The 19,461-nt window shown below is 46.0% G+C and overlaps 1 protein-coding gene across 1 annotated transcript in view; it reads right to left on the reverse strand.

Annotated features, from left to right (window-relative positions):
• The window catches only part of ADAMTS17 (ADAM metallopeptidase with thrombospondin type 1 motif 17), an 84,079-nt gene that overhangs the window by 33,573 nt on the left and 31,045 nt on the right, over positions 1–19,461 (reverse strand). Inside the window, exons 8-12 of the mRNA XM_078624017.1 lie at positions 18,186–18,229; positions 12,559–12,664; positions 11,947–12,105; positions 5,111–5,195; positions 869–1,072 (exon numbers count right to left, since the gene is read on the reverse strand). Of these exons, the coding sequence (XP_078480143.1) occupies positions 869–1,072; positions 5,111–5,195; positions 11,947–12,105; positions 12,559–12,664; positions 18,186–18,229 (598 nt within the window). The remainder of the gene's footprint in view (positions 1–868; positions 1,073–5,110; positions 5,196–11,946; positions 12,106–12,558; positions 12,665–18,185; positions 18,230–19,461) is intronic.

Below are 19,461 nucleotides of genomic sequence, written 5' to 3' on the forward strand. Positions count from 1 at the left end.
CAGTTCATTGATCATACTTCACCACACTAGCCAATGTAGGTTGGTGTAAGGGAGGTGGAGGGGGGGAGGCCAAGGAGCAGTTCAGATATCACTGTTAGCCCTAGCTGGTAATCAAACTCAGGCCGCTGGGTCCATAGTACGGCGTGCTAATCACTGCACAACTCCTCACCGCGGTGCCTCGCCTGGTATACAGGAGGTGGTCATGTGGATTTTTCTCCGGGTCCTCCAGTTTTTTCCCTGCATAATTAGAAACGTGCATTTAGAGTATTTGCCTGCTATAAATGTCCACCTGAAAAGCTGCTTTGTTGAGTTATCATTTGTGACCAGGTCGCTTCTAAAAAATTAAATATATAGCTCAGTGGGCCTTACCTGATTAATTAATAAGTATAACCCGTAAAAACAAAGTTTTTCACTATAAATCCTTTATATGCGTGGCGGCTAGAGTCCTCTCGTCCTCTGGCTTGAGATGGCTGCTAACTATGGGTCAGATGATTGCATTGCACCATTAAGCAATTGGTAATTAAATATAATATTTTGTCCTATAAAGTGTAACAATTTGGATTTTTTTTTCACGAACATTAATTGTCACGCACAACGAGTCTGTGTGGAAAATGTCAGCTCGATTGGATCACGGGAAGTGGGTTAAAAAACGACCGAAAGATTTGCACGGTCCTAAGCAAGCAAGCGAACTTAATATAAAGGATTTAAAAATAGTTCAGTTGTCAGTTGAGTTTAAATGCAACTTTGGTGTGTGACAATTCCTTGCTCGGTGCGTTGTCATCCTTTTGTTATCATGACCAAGCATAAGCACAGGCGATGCGCTCCTGTTATGCAATTAATCCTGCTGTGCGCAACTGCATTGGCTCACTCCTGTTTGTAGGAGGCCGTTGTCTGCCGGTTGCTCTGCCTTGGCGTGGTCTCTGGCTGCCGGGGGCTGCGGAGGAGTCTGGGATTTCTCCTCGGCTGCATCCTGTTGTCCCCGTGTGGCTTCCTCGGTCGGAGGAGAACGGGGCGGCTCCTTGGGTTTGTTCTCACCCTCGCTCTGATTTAGGCACTTGCCCGCCGCACACGCCTGCCAAGAAACACAGAAATAACACGCTCACGTAAAAAAAAAGGTAAGCGTTAAAAGCTCAGCCCTACAATCACTTGCTCACGCCACTGTTCACTAGGGGCAGCCCCTCTCGAGGGGTATTTTGGCCTAATATTCCACGCAAGCCAAACTCTACCACACGCCGCCTGCTGATTGACTAACTTCGGTGCACCCACTCATATTGGTTAGTGGACAGTGCCGTTGGGGATGGGGGGGGGGGAATTAAGTAAATTTCCCACCGTTTGAACTTCCGCGCCGGGAGATCTCTGGAAGTCCAGTGGTGATTGCAGAATGATTGCAGTATTTAATATACGACAGCAGTTGCAGCACTTAAAGTAGATCAGTCTCCATTGTTTATGGATATGAGGCAGCGGCTCACAAATCGCGATGAGAGATGAGAATGGCCAAATTCTCGTTTGCGTGTGGTGGGACTGCGACTGCAGTATGCAATTGAACGTATTGGCGGTACACCGGAGGTGTACGATATAAAAAAAAGGAATTTTTTCGCAATCATTTTCTTTTTTTCCACAATTCGCAAACCCGGGTCATAAGATATTGAATCTTGCGGCCAAAATCAGTTCTTGCGATGTCAAAGCGGTCGGAAGACGAACGTTATTAGCTAGACGGTGTACCACCAATACAGACAAATGCTCCTCCTGTATCAGAGTGATGAGATAGGTAGCCTTGATTTAAAGCAGATAAGAGCTTCTGAACTACAGGTCTTTCTTTCAAGGGAGACCCGGAGGTTATTTATGGCGAAATAACATTGCACGTGGGTACACGGGTACACAATAACCACAAAATCTAATAACAAAAAATTGCTGCAAATGTACAAAAAATAAAAACAGCCAAATTATATCGTACAGTCCGCAAGTACCGCATTAAGAATGTATCCAAAAGTTCAAAGAAAAAATAATCTTAGGTAAAATAAATATGTAACTTTATAATTAAAGAGAGAATGATAAACTGTTAACAAATGATACATAGATTTTGATTTAAAGCTTTCGTGACTGCAGGGATTCATAATCTTGGTTCTTTCGGTAAAGCCACGTAGAAGGGAAACAATGAATTAAAAATATATAAAGCAATAAAAAAATTATATTTAATAAAAAACAAAATATATATAAAACAATAAAAATGTTTCTATTTTTATTATTTTATTGTTTCCCTTCTACGTGACTTTATCAAAAGTACCAAGAATATGGATACACAGATTGTTTTTGCTTTAGGTCATGTCAACAAAATGTATGAAAAACAAAACACCTCAATAACGACACTGCGCAAAGGTGAAGCAACTTAGTCTACCTTTTGATACATCCTTTTTTTTTTGCCAAAGTTATGAAAAAATATTTAATCGACCCCCTGAGCAAAACGACCGCTTCACGAGATGAAATGAAAGGGGGCTGTGCATGTGCACGCTTGGGCACAGTGACCTGTCACGGTTTGTCTTTACAAGCAATCTCATTAAACTTTTTCCCCCGCCTTTTGTTTAACCAGGTTGCTCATAAATCATACTTTAAGCCGCCAATGGTATGCCAGTGGGTCTACCACTTCTTCAAGCGGTGTCACTTTTGAAATGTGTATGAAATACGGTTCCAAAAAAACTAGAACATTTTTCGCCGCCATGCACACTGAATGGCGGTATGTAAAATATGCGTGCGCGTAAATACCATGTTGCAGCCACACACAATGTAAAAAAAACTCTGCTTCAGGCCGAGCTTTAAACGTGATTGTCTCTGATCACAACTCGTGTCTATACTGAATATAAGGTTTAAACAAGCGACTTCAAAAACCATCAAAACAGCTCCATTTTCACGTCGTACGTTTTTCCGCGATTGTGCGGTGTAACCCTCCGATGTGTTTTCAGGTTGCACGCCGCATTGTTCTGAGATGGCGTCTGATGTTACGCTCCACATGCTGGGAGCGTCTTCATTTAGCTTCTTCCTTCAATTCAGTTTCTCGAAGAAGAAGCTACATAAATTCAGTTCCTGAAGAAGCCAAGTCTATTTGTTTCGCCAGGCGAGAACTCATGGCACCAGGGTAGCTTCCTTTGCTACAGTGACCCCGGTCTGCAAGAGTGAGAAGCTTCTTGCACGTGGACTGAAACGTCAGACATCTTGCCAAACAACACGCCCGAACACACATCGGAGAGCTGTACTCATTCCACGCATGCAAATCCTTGCCTAGACACAACCTCTATACATTGTGCTGTTAACAGCACTGTTGTAAGGTGGGAACATGCAACATTTACTTCTATGGCCAGTGTATATTTTTGTAATGTACTGTATATTAAATGGTGGCACAACCACAGGGCACTGTGATTATGAGGACCACGCTGACTCGGTGTGGTCTGTGGGAGGACAGCCCAAGGCAATGACCTCTGTTAGGTCACGGGAAATCCAACACCACACGTACAAATGTGATTTCAATATGGAGCGTCTCTTTTGATAGTTTTCCCCTGAGGAAAAACCGTAACAAATGCACAGAGCCTGTCTTTCTTTTCTCTGTCTCTCTCTCTTGCCTCGTTTTTGCTTGGAGGTGTTTTCCACCCTCTTCCAATCACCCCGTTTCCTTGAGAAAGGCAATGATCATCTGCCAAGGTGCACATTAAACAAAATCACTGGGTGGCTTTTGCCTTCGAGTTTTAAGATGCTATCTTCTGTCATTCAATTTACGGCGTAATTGGACGTTGATGATTTACAACCCACAGAGGAATTTCCCGTCAAAATAACCATCGTCTCATTGCACATCCGCCACAAACGACACTATTCAAATTTATTTTGCGTGAAATGTATCAAAACTCATCACAGTATAGGGCGTTCGCCGTGATCGCTAAATATTTTGGCAATGTAAAAGTTTCACTTTGCATTTCAGATCAATTGTACTTTCTGCTTCTTCTGAAAAACTACCCGAATAACATTCCGCACCTTGCTCTGAATGACGCTGTGGCCATCAGCAACATAACCTTAACGTTCACCTTTCAGCACAGGTCTGGCAGCTGTCATTAATCTCAGTCCAAGCGTAGACCACAAGCCCTTTTAGTGCCGGCTGAAACACTACGCTACCATTGACCCAGTTCAATCCAGACAAGACCACCGGAGGGACCCGCTGACAGAAAGGTCAATGTCTGCATTGCCATCTACTCAGAGGCAAAAAATGTAGCATCGGACCTGTTAACTACTTGGCCTGATAACACTTTAGATATTAAACGCCGCCACCGTCACATTTCCATACACACGGCAGCTTTTGCCTCAGCGCTGCTGGCTTGACTCTATCTGAAGATCCGTACGATCTATTGGCACGGCCGTATTTTCCCTTACTCGGGTGATTGACACAACTAGAGTTCCCCAACCGTGGCAGATTGACACGTCTGTCAATGAAAATTATAGTTAAGGGCAGTGGTGTAAAATAATGGTGCCGAAAGCTGTTCCGGTTCAAGGAGGCGTCAATCACAACATGGTTGGAGTGTTGTCAGCATCTGGACAAGACTCTTGCATCCCAGAGGATCCATCCAGCACAAATGAGATCAACACGTCTCCCATGAACACTGTCGAATGCTCGGCAGTGCTCATCCTTCAAAGGCAGTCCCAGACCACTGGTGGAAAAGCCGCAGTTTTCGTGATGGGAAATGGTCTATTGACTTCCCACCAAATGGTTCTCATGTCATTCACCTTGGTGGGTTGAGTCGACCCAAAACTGGCACTGTCCATTCGTGAGAAGGGAACTCTTCCACATGTACACCCGGTCCCAAGATAAATAAGGTTTTATAAAGTCTCTTATCCCTTAGTGGGGTAATCACAACACTAATGGAAACTGGGTACAAGCACACCCTTTGGAAGTAAGGCCAGGTGTGTAAATCACATGTTTGCCTTTGCCTTCCCCAGAACAGTGTAACGTAAGCATCTGTTGCTTATATCGGATATGTGCTTATAAAAGGTGTGCTTATATCCAGCATTACTTTGATCGTTTTCCCCAAGCTCATCCAACTTTCACCCGTTGTTGCTGGCATTGCCACCGAACCTGAATGTTTTGCGGACGGACGTGGGTGACGTCCGCCTGTCCCGCCTGCTGCTCCGTCTCACTCATGCAGGCACTGGCAGGAGATCTGAGGAGGGAAGAGACGGACCACACTCAGCAAGCGCCGGGCAGCAACGATTGCGACGCCCTCCACAATGTGCCCAGCAGCCTTAACCCTTTCCCGTTCCGATGACGTACGTGCACGTGTACGTCATCGGAACGGAACCGAAATAAAAAACGACGAACGAAAATAACTCGATGGGTACCGAGACTCCCACAAGGCCATGCGAGAGGGCGTGTGGCACAGTTTGGCGTCCGCTATCATAGAGTGCGGTCGTGTCGCTCCAGATCTCTGCGGTGAGGACAGTGTCTTTAAAAACAACGCCGCTGTGCCTGTAAAATTTAAATTGGCGTTGAACCGCTTGCGCGTTCCGAGATTCAGCGGTGAACGGCACCCACCCTGCAATTTGCAGTCGTCTCGTAAACATTTATGCTGCGGTATAAAACTTGTGTAGAGTGTATGGAAGATCAGCAGCAGCTTGGGGAAGCCTGCATCTAACACTGATTTGGCCCCGGTTGATTGATGATGATGTTGATTATATGTAACTTGAAAAATGTTGCCGAGGATAATGATTGTTCATCAGCCCCTGGAAGGAATACGTGTTGAATATTGTAATTAAATGTTTTCGATAACATTGTAATATTAGATTCTCCTATTAAATTAATATGCTATCCCTTTTGGGACTTGGTATATGTTTGCACTATTCTATGTGTCTGTGTACCAATGTGGCTGAATTTGCCAGAATATTTTTTTTGATATCAGCAAAGATATCAGAAATAATACCTTTATTTTCTTTGTTTTTTTCGGTAAAGTCACGTGGGTAAAAAATAAAATAAATGAAAACAACTCAATTAAATCATGACGTTTCGGGCGCAACACAAGCATCCTTCTTCAGGTGGGGACAACGTAGCGAAAGCACACACACTTAAACGTCGTGATTTAATTTAGTTTTCATTTATTTTATTTTTTTACCTACGTGACTTTACCGAAAAAACCAAAGAGTATGAATCCTAGCAATCACGAAAGCTTCAAATCTAGAATTAATACCTTTATTTCACTAAAAAACCTCCTCAAACAGAAATCGGCGAAACATTTCAACACAGGACCCTGCTGCATAGTGTACTGCGACTCGGTGAGGCTCTCGGTTCTTTCGGTAAAGTCACGTAGAAGGAAAATAATAAAATAATAAAAATATAACAATAAAATAATTCTCACGACGTTTCGGCCACAAAGCAAGCAGCCGTCTTCAGGTGGAGAACAGGTCTCTGCCTTCTCGACAGACCTGTTCTCCACCTGAAGACGGCTGCTTGCGTTGTGGCCGAAACGTCGTGAGAATTGTATTTTATTATGTTTTATTTTTATTATTTTATTCTTTTCCTTCTACGTGACTTTACCGAAAGAACCAAGAAGATGAATCACGTACTCATCACGAGTGGTGGCGTAAAAAAGGCTATTCCATCTTTAATTCAGTTGTAGAGGTTACGATCGTCAAAGATAATCTCATTCGAATTATCCACATCGCACACAGCTGCACATTAGGTTGATTCATACAGCAGAAACCAATTCCACTGAATAGTAACGCCATAAAAGCCTCAGAAAACGGATGATGAAAATAAGAATAATCCATGTTCCTTTCACAATGACGAATCAATTGAGTATCGACCACCGCAAACCTTCGACTGATTAAGCAACTACAGCAGTCATTATGTTCAACTCACCCCAATAAATTATTAACCCACCAACATTATTGATCATGTGACAAGCTGACGAGGGCGACACTTTAAATAACGTTGAACACGCAATTAAATTGTTTGGGTTACTCAAGCCGCGCAAACCCTCCCATGTCGTCCCAGTTGCTGTACTGCCGCCAGAGGTGACGACTTCCTTTCACAGGGGGGAAGAGGTCCCCCCCGCACCCCCCCCCCCTTATCCCCCCCCCTCATCCCTCCCCTCATCCCCCCCTCATCACTCCCCACCCCTCATCCCTCCCCCCCACTCCTCAACCCCCTCATCCCCCCGCCTAATCCCCCCCTCACCCCCCCCCCCCTCATCCCTCCCCCCCTCACCCCCCCCCCTCATCCCTCCCCCTTCATCCGTCCCCTCATCCCTCCCCCCCCACCCTCCTCATCTCCCCCTCCTCACCCCCATCCCCCCTCCTCCACACCCCCCCCATACACCCCCTCCTCATCCCCTCCTCACCCCCCTCCTCACCCGCCCGCCTCACCCCCCCCCCTGCTCACCCCCTCCTCACCCCCTACTCATTCCCCCCCCCCCTCACCTCCCCCCGACGACCGATCTGTAATAGCCGCGCCGCCGCTCACGACTGCACCCGCGTTGCAGACGGACCGCGCAGCGCTCGCGCCACCGCAACCCGAAGCGCCCCCACCGGCTGTCGATTCAGATCGATCTGTGTGGTTTTAATGAGGTCCTGGCGTTCAACTTACGCGCAACGAAAAGAATGTCGCCCCCACCCCAGAGGGCTTACGCCCGTGCAATTGTGCGCGTGCATTCAATTGTGAGCTCGAATTAAAATACAGATAACCATCGGAAATGATCACTTACGTTTTTCGAGTGTGATGTTATATCAATAAGCACGCATCTGTCTCTCGGGCGTGAAAAATAAGTTTGAGTTTTTTTTAACAAATCCCATCAGCGACACGGCCTTCTGAGAGTTCATAATTTCAGCAGCATTGGTTCAACGCACGCAAACACTGGACGAGTTTTGACATGCAAAAGTCTCATGAGCCAAAGTCAAGTTTTATTGAACCAATGCTGAACTGCCAGATTTTTATAGGCAATGCCCTTCTCTGCTAGATACGGGTCCTAGTTTGATGCAAAAATATATAATACATCACGTAAAATAATGATTATAATAATGTGCATTGTGGGGGAGATAATAAGTAACAATATGAATATGCAGACAATACTTTTACACATCCCATCAGCTGCAAATGTAATATTAAGTCACACATTAATTATTCTGTTTGTGAAACAACTTTGATAAAGCCTACATATGCAAAACAATGTGGGTATGTAACAACAACAACAACCGCCATTCGCCACTAAGTGGCGGTGACGTCACCACGACGCTTGTGCCAGGCCATGTGCACCTTGAGGCCACGTGAAGTGTCGAACGCCCGCTGGCAGAAGGTCACGGGGCAGACCCAGGTGCCACGGGTCGACTGACTGAAATGACTGAGATGACTGGCTGATGCACCACCTGTACCCCCTACTGTGCCAACTTGCTGGTTATGTAAGCATACACGTATACGTACAAATAAATGGGTATCGGTGACCCTGTGGTTAAGACCACGTCATGTTTATGATTAGTAACGTGAATAAGTCATTTCTTGTGTTCAATTTATCTGTACAGAATTCTCCACGTTAAAAAAATTAATAAAAGTCAGATTATGTTTTATGTATAACCTTCATCAAAGCTCATATGTGTCACCACATCCATACAACACTTTCGGTATCGATGTCAGCCGATAGTTGGGCATGGCTAACTGATGAGCATCATCTAGGGCAAAGCTCACCCATGGCTCATGCTGTAGACTGTTCACTACACCTCTGGAAGTTCTTGCCAGCTGAAAATATTCACTATATTTGTCAGGCTTGGAAAGATATCTGACTACTTTATAATCATCCATAACATTTGAGTTTTTTTTTAAAGGGGTTGGTGCAGTGGTTCGTGCACTGTTGCTATAAACATGGCAACCCGAGTTAAATTCCCAGCCATGGCTAACAATCAGTGGCGGATAAAATCTGAATTCGAGACCACCCCCGATCAGCACAGTTGACTTCGTACGGTGCGAAAGAAGTTCAACATACAGTACATATACCGCCCACCTCAGTACCACTTCATCCCCCTTCACCAAACCGTCCTCACCAGCATGGCGAAGTATGCTCTCAAACCTCGCATCACCGGCATGACAGTCAATTGACAAAGGACTGAAAATTATTTTCACAGTACAGCATTACATCTTGACTTAAAGCTTTCGTGACTGCAGGAATTCATATTCTTTGGGTCTTTCGGTCAAGTCACGTAGATAGGTTCAAATTAAAAATTAAATTAACCAAAAACTACGACGTTTCGATCGCAACACAAGTGGTCGTCATCAAGCGGAGAGAAAAGGGGTCGGAGTCTTTCATTTATTTTTATTAATTTGAACCTATCTACGTGACTTTACAGAAAAACCGAAATAATATTATACAGCATTGCTGCTAATATGTAAGACGTTGTCCTAAAGGCGCCTGGAAATTAATTTAAAGAAAATTTCACATCACGAGCGAGCAACCCCACCCACGCTGATCTTAAAACCAGGTGTTGTGCATTCCAGCAGCAGCGCTTTGCCCCATAATTAGCGCAAGACATTTCAGACCCTTTTTTCCACAAGGAAACAGAGGGGGGGAATTAGTATTTGAGTGACAAGTCGGTGGAAGGATTTGAACGAATAACTGTTTTTTTGCTCTGCAGCTGTGTCCCCGGCCGGATTTGCCGTGTCGTGGATCTTTTGTCTGGGTCTACCATGAGGGCATAATGTTGTGCTCTGTTCGCTTTGAGGATAAGCCGAGATTATCCGTCAAACATTTCTGCGGTCTGGAGGAAGAATGAAAGAGAAGCGATGAGCCCGATAACTGTTGATTTGTCAAGCGTCGCCAAAAAGCGTCACCGAAAAACCGCGTTCAACCGGGGGATGTACTGCACACAGGGAGCGTGTCTAGTTGTTGCCCAAGCATGCAAAAAAAAGACAAAGGTCCCCTGTATAGATATTAACAGGATGTTGGAGAAAGGGCTGTTAGCGAGCAGATATTAATTGGCCGTCACGACGCACAAGAGCTCTACGCCTGCCTCCCAAGTGCACTTCTTCACACACGGCACCAGGTAATTAGTTCAGGCTGAGCTGACCTTGAGGAGGCTCAGTAGTAGTTTCAGATGTTTGCCGATCATATTAGTCGTGGACTGGAATTGGGTTTGGAGTGCAGCGCTAGCTACTCTCTAAATGTGAAACAGTGTTGTCGAATATTTGTTCCACCGCTGAGACATTGTATCCCGCTTGTCGTGTTATAATCCGGGATTATATCGTGCAAAGAAGCTTATTAGAATCCACCCCCTCCTTGTAGCGTAAACACATCGTGCCTACGTTCGTGAATCGTTATGCTCCCCCTTATCGCCTGCGCGCACACAGACAACATAAGGCGAACCAAAACACAAACAAGACTTGCTAGGCGGGATCAAGAAGGTCGCAAAAACCACACGAGATGAAAGCCTTCATTTCCTTTGCCTCTAGGCTGAAAACAAATGCGATGGCAAGTTATAGATATAACAAACGTATAAACCTTTCCTGGCAAAACAGACCCCGGTATTCATAGCCTTTGAGAAAAGTGGCTTCACCAGCATGCAAAAAACACCTCGCCATAAAACCCACAACAAAAATATAAAATCCTGTAGGTATCATTATTAAATGTTGTCTTACGTGCAGTGTGTTCTAAATCTTATTTAGCATTCAAGCACGAATGTATACACACACACACGAATAGGATTTGTTTTAGTTGTGCTGGCAGATGTTACGTGTATAAAAATCGCATGACAAATCTCATTCGTTTGTTAAGCTGCCAAGCATATATTCAGAAAAAGGGTACTTTTTTGCAATTGTCCATCTTTATAATTGTAGGTTACTGTATTTTCAACATGTATATGAGATGAGCTACACACTCCAATTCCTGTGGAACGATTCCAGTACACTCTGCACAACGTGATGTATGTTCAACTCGTTTGCAACACGACGTTCGCCCGATCATCGCAGGCGTCGGCGATTGAAATCAGAGTCGGCAGTGAGGGGCTGGAATGTCTCAGTGAGAAAAACAAGTTTCCAACAAACAAAAAAACAGAAACAGGGCATTAACAACCCACGACACGCTGGGACAATTTTAGGGCAATCGTTTCCGGCAATCTTCACAGGCAGCGGATTTTCTCGGAGCAACGAAAGTCAACTTTTTGCAGCAATGACACTGAGTGACGGAGTCGTGTTTTGCCTGTTCAAGTGGAGATTGTTTAAAAGTGTGTTTGATGAGCAGTGGATTGCTCTTACAGAGCAGACACAACCTTGGGTGGGTAGTCACGTGTCCACTATCAGTGACCTCATTGCAAGTTCCCATCCCTCTCTGTATCCATAATACATACGTGTTAACACGAAAGCCTACGTATTATACTGTGTGTATGTTGAGCTTCTTTGGCATCGTACATAGCCAACCGTGCTAATCAGAGGTGCTGGGGAAGGACCAACGAAACACAAAAATCACTTCTACAGAAATTAGCTTTCAATCTATTACAATAATAACAAATCCCATTTACACCGTGGCTCTCATTGTGAAACCACTCCAAGGTCACCTGCCGCAGGGTTTGTCGAACCTCATTCCTCTCGACCCACTGCGTTCATCTTAGAGGGTTCTCCAATTTACCACCGTTCAAACACAAATAAAGCTGTTACATGCCACGCACACTTTACATCTGCTGAACCCCGCATAATGTGAAGACTATTGATTAATAAAAAATCATCATATGACCATCATACGTCCTTTCCGCCAGCTCAACAGCGACAATCGAGCCGACTGAACTTCCTCTTCTTGTCCCTGGCCAGTATTGCTGCTTCGTCCATTGCCACTCCATTTGTCCTGAGACTGAATCAGAATTGTTCAATATTGATACTATTAACATGGCCTTAAATGTGGGTTGGGGTGGGGGGGGGTGTGGGTGCCGGTGGGTCGCGGCACTGACCTGAGGAACTGCTGGAGCTCCAAGCGGCTGCAGGGCGACCAGCTGAGCTCGCTGCTGTTGCTCCCACGCACCCACTCGCCTGCCATGATGCTGGGTCCCAGGCCGCACGCCGAATTGCCGCCGCCGCCGCCGTCGTCGTCGTCGTGCCCCATGCCCATGCTGGCGGGAGATCGCGGGTCAGACCCAGGTGGCCATGGGTTGACTGAGATGGGTTGACTGAGATGACTGGCCTGTGCCCCCTTACCGTACCAACTTGCTGTGTTTTAGCCGCCCGGTGCAGAGCCAAACACACGCGCGCGCACACGCAAAAACACGGCGAGTGCAAAACACTTAAGAGTGTATCCTGACGAGCAGCAGAGCTCAGCTCCTTTTGCAGCTCCTCTTAGCATTGCAGACTCCCGAGAGATGGACGAAATTAACTTACTGCAAAAGCTCGGCACGTCGAGCGGAATTTTAGATATCGTACCGAACAACACGCAGCAGAAACCGCGAAAACGCATCGGCACAACCGCGAAAACCCACGCAGCAGCGAAGGCAGCAGGTAATTCATCCCGCGCCACACAGCAGTAGACTCTGAACAGGCCGGCAATACCGCGTGATGTCGTGACTCACTTGTGCCCGAGCTCGTGCGCGATGGTGAACGCCAGGCCCAGGCCATTCTCCTCGACGATGACGCATTTCCTCAGGTCGCTGCACATCCCGCCGAGGTAGGCGATGCCTGCGGCGCATCGCACATCGGGTAACCATGGTTGGCTACGTATGGTGCGAAAGAAGTTCAACACACGTCCAGGTGCTTGGATGCACGCACCTGACGAGGGTTGCAACTGTCCTGCTTTTGCCAGGATCGGTCCTCCCTTTGAAGTGCCAGTCGTGGGGAATTTCTGTTTTTGTAAGTTTGTACTAAGATGGTTAATAATACACCGTTCAAGATTACGCATTTGCATGCAGATTTCTCCTCTGCTGGAATTGTGAGATACAGAATTCTTATTGCCACGATGTGTCCCAGATTTTTTTGGTACCTCAAAGGTGGCAACGCCACAGCCGACAGGTGTGACTGTCCAGTCTTACTGCCTGCAGCCGGTAAACAAGTCAGCTTCTTGTTAATTCTAGATTTGAATCTTTCGTGACTGCAAGGATTCATATACTTAGGCTTTTTCGGTAAAGTCACATAGGTAAAAAATTAAAATTAATAAAAGTAAAATAAAATACAAATTAAATATTATTTTATTTTTATTTTACTTTTATTAATTTTAATTTTTTACATACGTGACTTTATCGAAAAAGCCTAAGAATAAGCTTCTTGTCAGTTTCACCTTCCAACTGGAACTCATGAGGCAGTTGAGAAATGTGAACATTTTCGTCCACAATTAATTACCGAATGTGCTCTGTGTGTCACGAGAAAATCATGACATGTACATCTGAAAGCAGAACGTTACTCCATATCAGAGCACTGCTTCTGGATGATGACCTAAAGAGGTTCAGTCAATTGCCTCTTACCTACACTAGGGGTTGCACCTACACAGCATGCCCTACTAATGATGTACTCACTGCACGACAGACGTGGCCACCCATTACACCCGTGGGAGGTGAAAAGCAGCCCCCCCCCCACCTGCATTGCAACTGTGGCTATCAGAGCCAAACCATGCAACAAGTCGTCCAAAAATTCCCCAAAGCCTCACTTATTCACTGGCAGCGTCTCAGATATTTGCTACGTTGCTTCCCCTAATCGCCTTCAACTGGCTCGCCATCCTCGACATCAACGCATAACATTGCATATCACCGTGCCATAAAAACGAAGAAGATTGGATGGCAATCAAATCAGAAGTAATTTAATTATCTGAGCTGGAATCAAATGAATTGTGAAAAATAAATTGAATAATATTGGGGTTTTTTTGCGTGCAGTCATTAGAGGCCTGGCTAAGATCAACGAAAAATCTCCATTTGAAAACTTAGTTTATTTCATGGGTGGTTGCCCGGATTTAAACCAAAAATCTCCTGGGTGGCAGCTCAGTTTTCTGACACAGTATTAACTCCCGAGTCACCTAGCCACCTCTGAGAAAAATCTACCACAAGTGTTTAAAATGAAACACCACATCATGACGGAGAGCAGAAGGAAAATATATGCTCATCATTTATCCACTGAACACAAGTCACTGTCACCATTATAATGTACAAAAAAAGGTTCTGCCCATTGTCAATCCAATGTGAGAGGAAGGTCACCCCCCCCCCCCCCAAAAAAAAAGTCAGTCACGGAGGATATTTTGACCAGAATCAATTCAGATATCACTCGCGTTTGATGTTGCCCATCCATGGCTGAGACTCGAACTGAGGTAGGTGGGATTGTAGCTCAGTGCGCTCATCACTATGCCACTGCCCCCCCCCGCCCAACACTGCCTCGACTGTCACCGGTTACTCTTTACACATTCCTGGATGAGGCTATTTGAACACCGCGACCTCACATCCTATGACTTCACTGCTCCGTCACCCTTCTTTGCACATCCCTTCAACCATGTCAACCACACACCCCGCCGCTGACCGACGCAATGACGCAGACAATTTTTTGTTTTTATTTTACAACAAATCTGCCGGTGCAGCTGTAAAAAAATTAATGGACATAACTTGATAGGAAAACCCCCATTTTGGGCGATAAACGAAAAGCATTTCTTTTACACGCAACCACGCGGCTGTGGATAAACTCTGAAGGCACGAGAATTCGTCTTCACGCAAACGCAACAAAGGAATTGGCAACATTGAGTTTGCACGCGCACATCTCGCTGATGGAATGAAGAAGCCAGCGGCTTCCAAAGTTTTTAAAACTTTCATTTGGGCCATTCAATAGAAACAATGTCCGAGTGCATTACAGGTAGATTCTGATGGGTTTCCTTAAGAGGTCGCCACACCTTCAGTTAAGAGATGATTCAGCGCAGACCTCCGCTGATGGCGAGCACAAGGCTGGATGTGACCGAAGCTGCCAAACACAACAGCCGAGGAGGCGATGCCTGGCCTCGGACCTAATGAAAACACCACACTGCCAAGCAGCATTCCCCCTCCCCCTCGCTCCCCCCCCCCCTCCTCTCTATAACGAGTGCAACCCATTTCGCGAGAGCCAAGCAGTAAATGTGGGAAAACGGTTATGTCAGACTGTGGTGGGTCACATTCGTTTTGAAAAGTTTAACTTTTCCAATAACGGTTCTTACGTACAAGAATGGAGAAGCAAAATGACAACAACAACATCCACCAACAACAAATCCACCACCAACAACAACAACATCCACCACCAACAACAAATCCACCTCTCCCCATTCATTGCCCCTGTGCAACGAACACAATACAAATGTGAGATGAAAATTTGGGTTCCACAGTTGTTCCACTGAGTGCTTTCAGCTTTACAGCTTTTGATCTCGACACCACAGCAAGGATTTTTTTATTTGTACATATTCGTATTTTATTGTACGGGATGTTGCGTGCATCGTAAGCCTATTTAAATAACTGAAACAAACTGTAAACAATGTACGTGAGCTCAAATATGTTTTACCTCCATATTGTGAGCGTGTTTTTTTCTAATATACAATAAAATATACCGTTTCGTTTATCTCGAAAGTACAGATAGTACAATGTTAAGCTGATTTGGGATCTATAAGAATCATCCATCTCACAGACCGGAATTTAAAGCCAATCCTCATTGCAGCTGGTTACAACATGCGCTCGTTTGTGCCGAGCGATTGTGCCCATCCCTTGTGAAGTGGCACGAGCCAGGATAAAGGAGTTCATTTTCGAGTCAATGTTTGGACAAATAAGTGGCTGTTTGCCAGGTGGCTTGGAAAGAATCTCTCTATCAAGAGCCAGCACACCAGCCAGACAGCACGCCAGCCAGCCAACCTACACGCCAGCCAGCCAGCACCCCAGCACTCCAGCCAGCCAACCTACACGCCAGCCAGCCAGCACCCCAGCACGCCAGCCAGCCAACCTACACGCCAGCCAGCCAGCACCCCAGCACGCCAGCCAGCCAACCTACACGCCAGCCAGCCAGCACCCCAGCACGCCAGCCAGCCAACCTACACGCCAGCCAGCCAGCACCCCAGCACGCCAGCCAGCCAACCTACACACCAGCCAGCCAGCACCCCAGCACGCCAGCCAGCCAACCTACACGCCAGCCAGCCAACCTACACGCCAGCCAGCCAACCTACACGCCAGCCAGCCAGCACCCCAGCACGCCAGCCAGCCAACCTACACGCCAGCCAGCCAGCACCCCAGCACGCCAGCCAGCCAACCTACACGCCAGCCAGCCAGCCAGCACCCCAGCACGCCAGCCAGCCAACCTACACGCCAGCCAGCCAGCACCCCAGCACGCCAGCCAGCCAACCTACACGCCAGCCAGCACCCCAGCACGCCAGCCAGCCAACCTACACGCCAGCCAGCCAGCACCCCAGCACGCCAGCCAGCCAACCTACACGCCAGCCAGCCAGCACCCCAGCACGCCAGCCAGCCAACCTACACGCCAGCCAGCCAGCACCCCAGCACGCCAGCCAGCCAACCTACACGCCAGCCAGCCAGCACCCCAGCACGCCAGCCAGCCAACCTACACGCCAGCCAGCCTACACGCCAGCCAGCCAACCTACACGCCAGCCAGCCAGCCAGCCTACACGCCAGCCAGCCAACCTACACGCCAGCCAGCCAGCCTACACGCTAGCCAGCCAACCTACAGGCCAGCCAGCCAGCACCCCAGCACGCCAGCCAGCCAGCACCCCAGCACGCCACCCAGCCAACCTACCCGCCAGCCAGCCAGCACCCCAGCACGCCAGCCAGCCAACCTACACGCCAGCCAGCCAACCTACACGCCAGCCAGCACACACCGCAAGCTCACCAGCCAAATGAGTCTCCACCTTAGCAGCCCAGCCCCCCTGCATGCCCCGATTCAAAATGTTTTGGCTGCCAACTGTTGAATAACTTAAAGATGTGCAGGACCATGCTTCCTCCAGCGTACAATAACCACACTGTTGCATTCAATCCAAATGACAGATGTAAAAAAAAGAAACATCGTCTCATTCTTTTAACATTCATCAACCGCTAGTTGCGATAAGCGCCTAACATCGAACATGCGAATATGCGCACACAGTGAATGAGATGATACAAAAATCCAAGTTTTTCTTTACGACGAAAACTATTTAAAATCAACCATCCCAGCCAAGCACATGGTAAATGTTCGTCGCGTAACATTCCCAACGGAACAGAAATAATGACTGGCCACTCTACGCATACCTCCACTTGTTTAAATCCTTTGGTACCTTGGCTTGCGAGGGAGACACGTCATGCACCTAGAGTACATTTCATTGTGACGCATCTCCTTTTTTCAGGCTCGATAATCGACAGGCTGGAATGTTTGTAATTGTTTGCATATGCTGGAAATAATTCAAAATTGAAATAGCAATAGTACAATTTACAAAGTGGTAACTCCCCCTCCCCACAGCCCTCACCCAAAAAAATAAACCCTCCAAAAATGTGTCCACGTAACCGGCCGGAATGGCTTTCGTAATCGCTTTACAGTTGGAAATCAGCTCGCTTAAGTGGGTGGTTTAATTTCCAGCGGGTGAGGTGAAAGAAGTTCGTTTTTTTTTGTGTGACTATTCCACCGCATGGCCATGCTAAGGTAAATCCGACGTGTGTCGAGTTGAGTTTACGTTGTAGGTGAGCCCAGAACGCGCGGCCATTCGCGTGTGCCCGGCGATAATCTCGTGAAACAAATCTACCAGGACTATCCATGGGCACACGAGGGCTGTGACTCAATGCCAAAGGTACTCGGATAAGTAACGGCGCTTTCATCATCAACGAACTGCGCACGCTTGTATTTCAGAGAGGGGGAGAAAAAAAAGTAAAGTCTTGTTTGTCCCGAAACAAAATTCCCAACATCTGCAACTGATTTTCCTTTTCAAAGTGAAACTCTAATGCATTTCATGAAAGAAAAAAAACCCGTTATAACGTGGTACAGTTCTTTAAGCTTCAGTGTTTTAACTTGATCCAATTAAGTTGGCACTGTAAAGAAAGTTACATCCTGTGACAGATCTTGAAGGGAGCGTATAGAACGTAGTTCGCTAACATGCCACAAAATTAAAAAAAATGTGCATTCGTTGATAGTTTCCTTTGTTTCTCAATTCAAATATTTTAAAAGGTAAACGGTCACCTCCATGAGTAAAACAAGCAAGGAATAAGTGTGTGTGGGCATATATTAAAGACTGACTTACCGACAGTGTCACAAGGTTCGTCCGTGTGCACGCAGAAATCTGTCCTAGATGCAACAAAAAAAAACGCAAATTGTCAAAGATGAAAATTGGCACTTTTGTTGTTTCACGTTATTCACAAACGGTACTTATTTTAAAGTGCGGTCAATACGGCACGCTTCACATTTGGGCCACGTTGACTTTCATACTGAAACTGAACGGAGCACGTCAGCACGACCTGATTCGATTTGTGGAAACAGTAAAATTGTCATCATTGAGAGAGCACTTTTTTTTTACTCGAGTCAAATTTTTAAATTTGAAAGCAATTTCGTTTTAAAATCACCTTTTAAAGAACAATGTACACATGTGCAGCACGCATGCACACACACACACACGAAAACGGCCTATTATTTTTACACTCGTTAAATAATGATTATCATGAAAAATAAGGGAAAGTTATCTTCTTAGGTTTTTTCGGTAAAGTCACGTAGAAAGTAAAATAAAATAAAAACAAAAATCACGACGTTTCGGAGGCAACACAAGTCTCCGTCATCAGGTGGGACCGTCACAGCCAGATTAGCTTGATACAGCTAATCTGGCTGTGACGGTCTCACCTGATGACGGAGACTTGTGTTGCCTCCGAAACGTCGTGATTTTTGTTTTTATTTTATTTTACTTTCTACGTGACTTTACCGAAAAAACCTAAGAAGATGATTCCTTGCAGTCACGAAAGCCTCAAATCTAGAAGGGAAAGTTAATTGATATGAATTGTTAACTTGGTGAAATTAGAATGTAATGCCTCTGCCGCACACAAACTGACCACTGCAGACCGTGCGTCACCATTTAACCAAGAGCAAGAGGGGTGTATCCGCAATATCAGCTTGACAATCAGTGACCACCCACCACCAGTGCAACGAAAAGGCTTTTAGAGGTAACATGAAATTGTCCCCAAGCGAAATCAGTGTTTTTAGGCCATACATTGATAACTATCATTATTACAGGATGATAATTATCTTTTAACATTCATCCCAATGTTTCCGTGCCCAAAACCTCTCATTCCATAAGAGTGCACCTTGTAATTGAAAACCACTTCATGCTAGCATGTCGACCCTTGTTGAAAATAAATATTTAATGCAATGACAGAATGATGCATCTTCTTGTTTTTTACTGTCACTATTTAAAGAATATTCCTCATTGCAAACAACTAAACCGAAGATGACTTTTATTGTGTGAAACCAGAGTAATATGGGTTGTGGCCGTAAGCACTGAGGCCAAAACGAATCACATGTCCTCCCACTTT

Source organism: Lampetra planeri, chromosome 3 (assembly GCF_965212315.1).
Source record: "Lampetra planeri chromosome 3, kcLamPlan1.2.h2, whole genome shotgun sequence".
NCBI classification, from domain to species: Eukaryota; Metazoa; Chordata; class Hyperoartia; order Petromyzontiformes; family Petromyzontidae; genus Lampetra; species Lampetra planeri.